Below are 11,753 nucleotides of genomic sequence, written 5' to 3'. Positions count from 1 at the left end.
GGTGGGGCGGTGCGCCCCGCGGGCGGGGCCGCCCCGCTTCCGCCCCGCTTCCGCCCCGCCGCCGCCGCCCGCCCCGCGCGGCTGGGAGCGCGCCGGAAGCCGCGCCCCACCCGGAAGCGGCTCATCCGCCGCGGCCGCCATGGCGCCGGCGTCCCGGTCACGCAGCCCGCCGGCCGCCAGCCCCGAGCGCCGCGGCCGCCGGTCGCGGTCCCGGTCCCGGTCCCGGTCCCGCGAGCGCAACGGCCTGAAGCGTCCGAGCCACCGGCGGAGCCGCAGCTGGTCCCGCTCCCGCGAGCGCACCCCCGGCGGGCCGCGCTCCGCCGCGCACCACGGCCACCACCACGGCAAGGCCTGGCCCGAGTACTACGAGAAGGAGAAGGAGGAGATCCTGCGGCAGAGGCGAGCGCCAGCCCCGGGCTGCCGCCGCCCGGGCCTTTCCGTAGGGCCTGTCGGGCCCGTTCCTTCCCTCCGCTCGGAGGAACCGGCGCTCCCGGGGAGGGGAGGGCAGGGGGCCGGGCTGCCGTTCCCTGGGAGGGGGTACGGCCCTTTCACGGCCTGGTGTCGCCGTTCTGCGGCGCTGCCCGGCGCCTTCAGCCCCTTCGGCCTGTCCTTGCGGCGGGCATCGCGTCAGGCCTTCCCCGCGGCGGCGGTGGGTGTCGGGGGCGCCCGGGCGGGACGGGACTCGGCTGGAAGGGTGCTGACACCCGTTACCCGCCCCTCCTCTGCGGTGTGCGGAGGCTTGCTGCCAGCCTCCCAGGTCCTGGTTCTTTCTTCTTACTGTGGCTGCTTTAGGTGATTAGGAATGGTAACAGACAGCAGAGTTAAAATGTTCGTGAGGCTTCAGTGAAGGTGTTTTCCATTACAGGAGACTCAACGAGAGAGAGAGAATTGGAGAACTGGGGGCACCTGAAGTCTGGGGACTGTCACCAAAGGTTCCCGACCCTGAGTAAGGCATATTCTTTCTTCTTTCCTTCCGTTTTTTATGATATTGTGTGTCAGTTTAATACACAAAAATGTCTTATCCCTACACTAGTCCCACAATTCACGTTGATTCAGTTCATTTCTGAATCGACATAAGGAGATTATTGCTTTTCTTTTTTCCCCCCAAATAATTCCAACATACCAATTATGCAAGATGTGAGTTATTGTGGATCAGGTGACCTTTGTGTTGTCATTCTAAAAGGAGTTCTCACGCTGCAAATTAGCTGTTTAATAGTTTATCCTATGGCAAGTATCGACTCAAAATCTGCAAGCATGTGTTTGGTCACATACGTACCTTTGATCTTCAATACTACAAAACAGATTTTAAATAGCAAACTCTTATTTTTATTTAGTTCCGATGAGCATACGCCAGTAGAAGACGAAGAGGCAAAATCTAAGAGTAGTTCTTCAGATTCCAGCTCAGAAGGTATTTTGTTTTACTTATACAGCTTATTTCGAAAATGGGAAGCTACCAACGTCTAGAATCTGCTGTTGTTGCTTGCAAGAGGTTCACTGACTTTGATAGGTGGAAGTGAGTGCGGTGGGCTCCAGTCCAAAGGAGAGCGTTGCTTTGGGAAGATCAGGAAATACATATGGAGCTAGATGATCTTTGTCTGTTCTCTAATGTTATCTTTTAAAAACATTCCAGAGGAAAAAAAGAAAAAGAAGAAGAAAAGAAAGAAGAAGAAGCGGAAGGCATCCAAAAGAAAACGCAGAAAACATTCTGAGGACAGCGACAGTGAGTCGGAGTCTGAGCAGGACTCCAGTGGTAAGAAAATAGGGTTTCAGCTAATGTACGTGGTGTGAGAGCTCTCCTTTCGCTCCTCTGAATGCGGAGCGACGCTTCTGGCTTTTGTTGCACACCTGCAGTGTTCTGAAATTACAGAGCTGCAGCAGCAATCCAGTATTCTTTTATTTCACCATCTTGCTGGGTTTGCAGTGCCTTTTCCTTGAGCGCTTGCAGTCTGGCCTCAGGAAATAGGAGTTTTGAATTTAGCATCCATTGGGTGTCTCACGCCAGAGATATGCTCGAGATGAGAACATATCGAATAATACTGCAGGTGGCTTTCTAATAATACTTTCTCAGTATTATTTGGTACCTAAGCAAATCACGTCTGGGAAGCGGTGTACTAAGGCATTCTGGTGGAGGCAGTTAGTTATTCACAGTGCAGTAGACACTTAGTTACAGCTAATCATCTCTTTTGATAATATATGTACTTTCTTTTTTTCAGATGAAGATAAAAAGAAAAGCAAGAAGAAGAAAAAGAAGAACAGAAGGTAAGTTTCCAGGTTGTTGTATGTAATTCTACCTGCTTTTGACTAGAGGGCAGCACCGCTTTCCTAGCAGGTGGTGAGGAAGGCTGAGCACTCTTGTCATTAGGGCTATAAAGGCTGTCGAATTATCTTAATTTAATGGATTTTCTTTAAATCTACAGAGCCATGCAGCATAGAGGACTCGCTGCAAACGTAGGGAGCCACTTTCTAATGCTATATGAAAGGCTTAACAGTGTGTATATTGCCTTGTTTTGTCATAAGGCATTTTCTATGAAACAACAACGATCTGTACGCAGCCAGCCAGTCTTCCCATAGGTGGAAGTTGCCTTGAGAAACTAATGACTCGAGTATGATTCCAAGCACTTTCTTTCCTCTCAAATTTTGGTAAATAGCATGTCTGTCTTTGTCTTTATCACAGGAAGAAGTATAAGAAAAAGAAAAATAAGAGGAGCAGGAAGGAATCCAGTGATTCAAGTAGTGAAGATTCTGATGACGAAACATTTCAAGGGGAGGATCTCTGGATTGAGAGATCAAGTAGGTTCACCCGACTTTAAACTTGGATTGAAACTTCTTTGTGTATTTTTCATGAATTCTTTGTTTGGTATTGCTGACCTCTGTAACTGTTCTGATAACAAAGGACCATGGGCACAATATTAATGTTCCTCATTATTTGATTGTTGCAGAACATGCAGAAGCTGATAGCTTGATTGGACCAGAAGCTCCCAAAACTCATGCATCTCAGGATGACAGGCCTTTGAAGTGAGTAGCCAGCTCTAACGGTACTTTGATCAAATCAAGTATATCAAGCCTGAAGGTTACTGTTCAAAAGGGCTGTTACAACAGTATGGCATGCATCAGAGAGAAATGCTGTGCCAGAAACTCACAGACAGAAGTGGTGGTGGTGCTAGCCTTTACCCTGGCCTGAATTCAGGTAGAAAAGTCTGGTTTAGGCTTTTTAACCTCGATTCCTAGAAAATCAATCATAAGATACTTCTATTCTAATGCCCTGCAGTTTTGTGACATTATAGTGTCTTCATTACTGTTTAATCAGAATGGATTCAACTGGTAATCTCAGATGTTGCTGTTAGTGTTAGCCATAAGGAAGAAACAGGCCAGTATGTGGGAAAGAATAAAGTGCTTAAAAATGCAGTTGTAGCAAGTAGTGAACAGGGAAGCTGGTTGTTTAGCTCAGGCTCTCTCTGTTTGAGGCTGATTGAAATCACCGTGTTTTGTTTTTTTTTTTTAAGCTATGGACATGCCCTCTTGCCCGGTGAAGGTGCAGCAATGGCAGAGTACGTAAAAGCAGGAAAACGTATACCCCGGAGAGGTGAAATCGGCTTGACCAGTGAAGAGATCGCATCGTTTGAAAGCTCTGGTTATGTCATGAGTGGCAGCAGGTATGGTTTTCAGTGAAATTTTCAAGAGCTGCTTCCTCTGTTGGCCAGTTGGAAGACTGCTTCCAAGCTCTAGTTGAAAGCACGGAAGAGAAGGTGCTCTGTGTGCTCGCAGTGATCTACACTAGACTCCCTATTGCTATAGATAGATGGTGATTTTTTTAAGGACGCTTTCTCCTCAAAAGCAAAAATTCTTTCCAGGCAATATACTTCTAATTATCTTGTATTTCAAATGAGGGGATGCTTGTGTCAGGCAGCTCAAAGGTGGTGTGTTTGGACAGCAGTGGTGATGTGCTGGCCCTTCAGGAATTTCACTTAAATTTTGGTGAGCCAGCAGCTGACACCCTGGGGGTAGGTGGGGCTTCTGGCTGACTGCCTGCGAGCAGACAGCCCTAGAAGTCAGTTTCTTGCTCTTCCACACTCCTTCCTGGGAAGGTTTGTGTGCAGCTTGGATTCTCTAGCGTAGGTATCTTTATTTATAAGCCCCTCAAAGCATTCAGGCCAGTTGATGGCTGGAAGCAGGGACGGGGCATTGCATCCCTCTGCCTGTGCTGATGTGCACAATGTTCTCCTCTGCAGGCATCGCCGAATGGAAGCTGTGCGTCTGCGTAAAGAGAACCAGATCTACAGCGCAGATGAAAAGAGAGCTCTGGCATCCTTCAACCAGGAGGAGAGGAGGAAACGAGAGAATAAAATCCTGGCAAGCTTTCGAGAGATGGTTTACAGAAAGACTAAGGGCAAAGAGGAAAAATAATTCTTTATTTGAACTGTACACCGTAGATTCTACCAAGCAGCGGCTAACCTGTTCCAGTCATGATTTGAAAAAAGCTGCAAGTGCTGCAGTGCCTTTCACCCAACAGGGCCAAGCCCCAGGAGCGGATTACTTGTATCAAAGAAAGAGTTACTTTTATCAGATTTTCTTGGATGATTTGTTCACCATCTACAAGGAATCCCTGTAAAGTGAGAGGCTACAAGGCAGGAACAGGTGGGAACAGGCAGGGAAGATAGAGGTGGCAATGTTCTGTGCTCACTTTGAGTTGGACAAGCAGGAGGATTCCATGGGAGGACTTTGTTACCTGATGCTGATAAGTGCAATTTTCTGTTTATTTTGACTAATGAGAGTAGACTGGCCATCAGAAGCAAGCTGCTAGTAGCAGTAGGAAAAACAAAGGAAGTCCTAAGTTCCTGTTTAAGATCTAAGACTGTCCACTTAGGTATTTTTTCATAAGTCTTTTAGATTTTTTTTTTTTCTCAAAACAGTAAAGTTTGATTTGTGGTTCAAACTGGACTTGTAAATAGGAATGAGTTTGTAATTTAATACAGATGGGCTTCAGTTACTTTAAAGCAAGCAGATCGCAACTGGGGTATAAAGTAACAGTAATTAATAGCAGGGTCTGATCTTCAATCCACCAAAGCCCGTGGTGAAGAACGAAGTTGTTTGCTGCTTTTTCTCCTATGTTATACATAGGTGTCGGAGCAGTGGGGTGCAGTGATTGGAACCTCTGGATGTACACAGGTGGTAACACGGATGTATCTTTCAATTTATTTGAATTTTTTTTTGTCTATGGAAGTGTTATAGAGTAAAACTTTATTTTAACTCCTGTGGTATTTTAATTTAGTCTGTTCAGCAGTATTACATGGCTCTCTTTAAACTGTGTACTCAGAGGCCTACTCTGGGTAGTGCTTCTGTGGTGGTGGTCTTTAATTCAACGGCATATTTCCAAACATACCCCCACTTTGCCGCCTTTTTCTCAAATGCTTTTAAAAACAAAGTGTTTTCTAGAGGGGTATTTTATTCCTCTAAATCTCTGTATTGTAATTTTGGCAGCAGAGATGTCTTGTATGTTTGTATAAAGAAAATAAAAGTCCTATAACATTTGCCCTGGAGTTCTGCAGACCTGGTGTTCACAAACAGCAAGTCCAGCCCAGCTGCCTCTTCCCATTTACACGCTGGAACCTGGTTCCGTCCTGCCATACCCGGCCATACGTGCAAGGGACCATCATATACAGCCAGCTGCCAGGTCAGGCTGTAGTTGATTTTGCACAGATTTGATGCTTTTTATGCATCCACAAAATAGGAATGCTAATAAGGAAGAGCCAAGCCATTCATTGTGTTTATTTGATTCTCCACAAAATACCAACAGAGTGTTGGTGATGGTGAATTGGAGCTGTTCATTAGACAGTAAGTCTTTTCATGAGGATTATTTTATTTTCAATTATGTCCTTAAGCCACTTTTCTCTAAACTGACACTGTTCTGGCCTGGAGGATGGAATAAAAAGAGGGTAAATTGTAAGAATAATACTGAATTGAAGTTTGGCCAGCTGAGAGCGGGCCTTTATTCACAGGGCAAGTCTATCTGCTGGAAAAAAAGGGCACCACCCTCTGTAAATACAGGACAAATTAACTATGGAGAAGGCAGATGCTCATGGGGTGACTAGCCATGCGTATGGTGGAGTGAAGCTCATGATGAGCAGGGTCACTCAGTTTTGCGTAGCAAGATTTTGACAGCTGCTTCCACCTCTCTGCTGTTACTACATCAAGCTCCCTGTTTGTTTTTGTCATGGAAAAGCTTGCTAGAATCTCCCGAGTTGTCAGTGATGGAAGAGCGATAACATTACCTGCGAATCAGCCTGCTGGCCTCCAGAGTGAAGAATATGTCCACCGGCAAGGTCTGCAAGAGAGGAGAGGCAGGGCAGAGGTCACATACAGGACCTCAAAAAGCAGACATTTTAATTAGGTAAGAGCTACTATCTACTTCTTCAAAAATAACCTGTGTATTTGTACAACATTTCTGATATGGATTAGAACAGTTTTGGTTTAAAGCCTCTGAGTACTCTCTTGTGAAGGCAAAGACTCAGTTGTTACAATTTTAAGCCTGTGCTAGGATATAAGATTTCTGACCAGTGGCTGTGAACTGCTGTGCGGGTTTTGGCTGGGATGGAGTTAATTTTCTTCACAGTAGCTGGTGTGGGGCTGTGTTTTGGATTTGTGCTGGAAACGGTGTTGATGATACAGGGATGTCTTCATTACTGCTGAGCAGCACTTACACAGGGTCAAGGCCTTTTCTGCCCCTCACACCACCCCACCAGCGAGTAGGCTGGGGGTGCACAAAGAGTTGGAAGGGGACACAGCCGGGACAGCTGAGCCCAACTGACCCAAGGGATATTTCATACCGTGTGGTATCATGCTGAGGAATAAAACTAGCGGGGAGGTTGTCCAGGGAGCGGCCGCTGCTCGGGGACTGGCTGGGCATCAATTGATTGGTGGTGAGAAGTTGTTTTCATTTGCATCACTTGCCTGTCTTAGTTTTTATCTTCTCTCCCCTGGTTATTTTTTTCCTCACAATTTGTTATTATTATTTATTTTTTTAAATTAGTAAACTGTTTTTATCTCAACCCACAAGTTTTCTCACTTTTACACTTCCAATTCTCTCCCCCATCCCATCGGGGGGTGTGAGTGAGCAGCTGTGTGGTGCTTAGTTGCCACCTGGAGTTAAACCACTACATTGGTGGACTGCTACTTTGGGATCCATAGCCAGTAAGTAAAAAAGCTAAGGTTCAGTATGACTAAGCAGAGGTTCTGGAGGTAAAAATTCTACTCAGTGCAGTTTATTTCTTTATTTCTCTTGAGCTGCAATATATTATTGTACAGGTGACAAACTTCAGGCCGATCTGGGAAAGGGTTCTAAGCAAGAAGAGCACCGGGCCAGTCTGCTTCTACTGACCCTGCATTCCGTAACTCACCTCTGCTCAGCCCTGATTACAGCTGCTCAGAGCGATTGCTGTTGCTTGGGAGGGGAAGATGGTACAAGCAGGAAAGCAGATGTGGGATCCTGCCAGATTCTGTGTTTGTCGTGTTTCTGCCAGTGTCCATAATTTGGGAACTAAACCAGCCTTCTGCTCCCCTCAGCAACTGACTGCTAGTTTCCATTACACCGTGTTTATATCTCCCACTGTTGCTCTGGCAATGCCCAGGCCTCATCAGCATCTCTCCTGAGAGCTGTCAGCTCCTGGCTGGTCTCTCCGCTGCCCTGGCGTTTCCCTGCCTCAGGACCCCTCCTGTACTGTTGTCCATTAAAGGACTGGTGGATGCCATCTCTGAGTACTCACGGCAGGTTTGATTTTGGAGATCTCTATAACAAAGTAGACGCTTGCTGTTGCTCGTGGGATGGGTTTTCTGCGCGTTGGGACGCTCCAGCAAACTCTGTAATGGTACCTCTTGCTGTACTGCAGTTCTTCTTCCTGGAGAAATTCTGACCAGTGAAGCCATCTTTCGTGAACCTCCCATGTCTGCTGAACAAACACATGGCACTAAGATTCCCTCTGTCTGGTACAGGTGACTTGAGGGAGGTGCTAAAAAGGAACTGAAGTGCTCTCCTTTAATTTTTCACGCTCCTCAACAGGGAGAAGGCGTGAGCTTCTGGAGTGGATGGAATTGTCACTCACGGAAATGATTTCTTCAATCTCCTGCCATCCTCTCTCCACTGTGAAGTTGTTGCCTGTGATCCTCTGGATATTTTCGATGACATCCTTGGTTTCTAAAATAGATAAAATGCTGATAAATCCTTCTGGGAAGATCCTGACACATGCAAATAGAGCAGGCACGCTACCTTTCTCTTTTTTCTCCAGCTCTGGAAGATATTCGTCTGTACCGCTTGCATTTTCTGTGAGGATGTGAGCTTTTTCCTCCTTGGCAGCATTTTCCTCTCCTGTTTCCATTGTCTTCAGCTTTAGAAAGAGAAACGCACAAAGGCACTGAGAGAGAGTTGGTTTTCAGAGCTGTGGGACCTGTCTGAGAAACTTCAGGCCGATCTGGAAAGTGTTTCTGAGACAGCATGAAGAGCAGCGGGCCAGTCTGCCTCTACTGGGCCCTTGTTCCCTAACTCACCTCTGCTCAGCCCTACTTACAGCTGCACAGAGCGATTCCTGTTGCTTCCGGACTGCCCTTGCCAGGCAGGTGGGTTCGGGGCAGAGGTGGGTTGCAGCCCTGAGGAGTCTGGTTCCAGACGGGGTGGCTGGCGCCCAGGGAGCTGCGTCTGTCCTTTCCTCCTGCAGGGACGAGACCCGCAGAGCAGCTCCCCGGCCGTGGTACCGAGCAATCCAGGGAGTGTTTGCTCCCTGTTGCCATGGCAAGGCAGGTGCCAGCCAATGGGCTCCCCGCATCCCCGTCGGCATTCGGGGGGGCCCCTATGGATGGGGACCTGGGAAATTCCTCCCCAGCAGCCATAGTCTCCCGGAAGGGGAAGACGGTATGAGCAGGAAAGCAGATGTGGGATCCTGCCGGATCCTCTGTCATATTTCCGCCAGTCTCCACAATTTGGGCACTAGACCAGCCTCCTGCTTTGTGCTCTGCCCAACAGCCTCATGCAGCCCGTTCCGCAGAGCTGCTGAACACCAGCGCTTGTGACACAGAGCCCTTCAGAAAGGACCACAGATGCTACATGAGAGAGGCCAGAGATATTCTAGCACAACACAGCATGCTGAATTCCCAGCAGCCAATCTTCCAGGATGACAAGGGGCTGTTACAAGGACTCAGCTACTAGAGGAATAAATGAGCAAAGTGTGGGACCTAGTCCTCGTGGTCTGACAGAGATGCTGACTGCTTGAAGGTGAAAGGAGGGATTGAGAGAGATGGGAAGCCCCTTTAGGTTTGTAGGAGATGGGAGAATGAACATCACCAGGTAACACCACAGAGCGAGAGAGAGCTGTGAAACTTCCCTTTGCTCGTTGGCACACTTTGTTCTCTGTTTCTCACAGGAGTTTTCCTCATTTGGTTTCATCCCCTCAGTAACAACATTGGGAAGAACAACTGCAGCGTAGACATCTGCTTTGAAAGACAGATGGGAGAAAAGGACCCTGAGGACCCTGGCGTAGGAGTTGTGCCAAGACATGGGGAAGCATCTGAGAAGGAACTGGTCAACAGGTTGGAAAATACTTAGCAGCTGATGGGAAGGTCTTGTGCTAGAACCGCTGGGGAGGCGAGAGCTGGGACGCAGCCCCCTGAAAAGCTCTGTGTGTGTGACAGATGAGGCCTGCTCATTTATTGCATCTCATGCAACAAAGGAAGATTATTCCATCTGCTGCTCAGGACATGCTGTAAGGTGAGCACAGCCCGAGGCATGCTGTCAAAGAGACAAGGCCTCTTCTGACCCCAAAATTCTCCATGGAGACATGCTCACCCAGGCAGTACGAGTCTCACAAGAGCTGTTCAAGGCCCCTTGGTGTCTGGAACGATTACAGCAAACCCTGCCTAAAGCAGCCCTGGTTTGCTCTTCAGCTGTCTGTGTAGTTTGGGGGAGGTGCCCAAGGCTAGTGTGAGCCCTGGAAGCTTGTCTCCTCCTCTGCTTCCCATCCTGATCTCCACATCTTTTCCCTGTTGTCCTCCTGATCTTCTCTTCCTGATAGTTCTTCTGTCTTTCCAGCCAGCGCTGTAGCTGACTAGCTGGTGGTAAGTGCTGTGGGCTGGTATTTCATTGATTCCCAAGCTCTTCTCAGCCCTTCAGAGAACTGGGACCTTGACAAGATTGTCAGGAGCCAAACCCAAGGCTGACCACATCTAGAAAGCACGAGCAGATGGACAGCTTGATTAAACAACAACATCTCAGAGCCTGGACACAGGGTGCCACAGAGAAGCATCAGATGACAGAGAGAAGTGTCCCTGCTCAGTGACACAGGCTATGAGTTGTGGTTCTGGACTACTGGTAGACTGTCAGAAACACTTTGTCCCAACCCAACTAATCAGCAGAGGAATTCAGATGCAAATTTCTGTGCCTGAATTTGCTGTTAATCATGCTGGTGTAAATCCAGAAGAACTCTATTTATGTCAGTGCTATTTTCTTTTTCTGCAATATTATTACTTTTTCAATATGGCTACAAGCAAATAGAGGGAATAATATTACGGAGACACTTGCATGGAGCAGAGAAATGGACTTGGATACAGTCAGCAGAAAACAACTTCCAGTGCTGCTGGGCATCCTCAGCTCTCATGGGCTGTGGAACAGTAAAAGGGTGTTTTGCTGCTGGCCTGGCTGCTCTTTCAGTAGGCTCTGTCCAGCTGAGTTAAGCATAACTTCCTAGTCACAGGGCTGGAAATTTCTCAGAAATATCTCTGATTTATGTGATTCTGCACCTTGTTCGCCCTATGTGGATATTTGTGGTTCTTCCACACCCTCACAGTGAATCAGTGTTAATGGTAGTGACACAAGATCCACATTTCACTCTTCCATTTGTCATGCTTTAACAAGCAGACAAGTAAGAGTCATTTACAGCGGATGTAGGATGTAGCAGAAACAGTTTTTGGCTGTATTGTGAGTTAAAACTGCTGAATATTACTGTGCTGGGAGGGAGGAATCGCAAGCTGCAGGAGGTGACACTGGCTAGTCACGCAGACTGCCGCGCAGTCCGCAGGGCTGCTACGGGGAACTGCAGGGCAGCAGAAGTGGGCGCAAAAATAGGATCCGTCTTGCTGCCTTTCTGCGTTTTGCTAGTACTTGTTATTACAGGTGCATCCGCACCGGTAGTTTCGCAGTCGTCCTCCTGGCATTCCTTTTCTTCCTCTCACAGACGCCTGCGTAGTGTGTATCTGAGTGCATGAAGTGAGGAAACCAATTCTGGCCAAAGCTTATATGCAACTGTATTGGGTTTGCATGGCGAGGTTTTGGTAGCAGAGGGGCTACAGGGGTAGCTTTTGTGAGAAGATGCCAGAAGCTTCCTCCATGTCCGATAGAGCCAATGCCAGCTGGCTTCAAGACGGACCCCCCGCTGGCCAAGGCTGAGCCCATCAGTGACGGCAGTAGCGCCTCTGAGATAACATATTTAAGAAGGGGGGAAAAAACTGCTGCATGACAGCAGTCAGGAGGGAAAGGAGTGAGAAAATACAAGAGGAACAACTCTGCAGATACCATGGTCAGTGAAGACAGAGGGGCAGGAGGTACTCCAGGCACCAGAGCAGAGATTCCCCTGCAGCCCATGGTGAAGACCATGGTGAGGCAGGCTGTGCCCCTGCACCACTGAGGGGGAGGAGGTACGAGAAAATGGGAGTGAAGTTGAGCCTGAGAAGAAGGGAGGGGTGGAGGTACATGTTTTAAGATTTGGTTTTATTTT

The 11,753-nt window shown here is 47.9% G+C and overlaps 1 protein-coding gene across 1 annotated transcript; it reads left to right on the top strand.

The window, feature by feature from the left end:
- Positions 1 to 139: 139 nt before the first annotated feature.
- Positions 140 to 4,493, top strand: NKAP (NFKB activating protein). Its single transcript, XM_068412086.1, has 9 exons — positions 140 to 399; positions 866 to 946; positions 1,335 to 1,408; positions 1,631 to 1,750; positions 2,214 to 2,259; positions 2,675 to 2,790; positions 2,940 to 3,015; positions 3,504 to 3,653; positions 4,230 to 4,493. Exons 1-9 carry the CDS (start codon positions 140 to 142, stop codon positions 4,402 to 4,404), a joined length of 1,098 nt encoding a protein of 365 aa, XP_068268187.1. The 3' UTR covers positions 4,405 to 4,493.
- Positions 4,494 to 11,753: the final 7,260 nt, after the last annotated feature.

This window comes from Nyctibius grandis, chromosome 13 (assembly GCF_013368605.1).
Source record: "Nyctibius grandis isolate bNycGra1 chromosome 13, bNycGra1.pri, whole genome shotgun sequence".
Lineage (NCBI taxonomy): Eukaryota > Metazoa > Chordata > Aves > Nyctibiiformes > Nyctibiidae > Nyctibius > Nyctibius grandis.
Note: the sequence above shows the minus strand (reverse complement) of the source record. Positions and strands in the feature narration are given on the sequence as shown.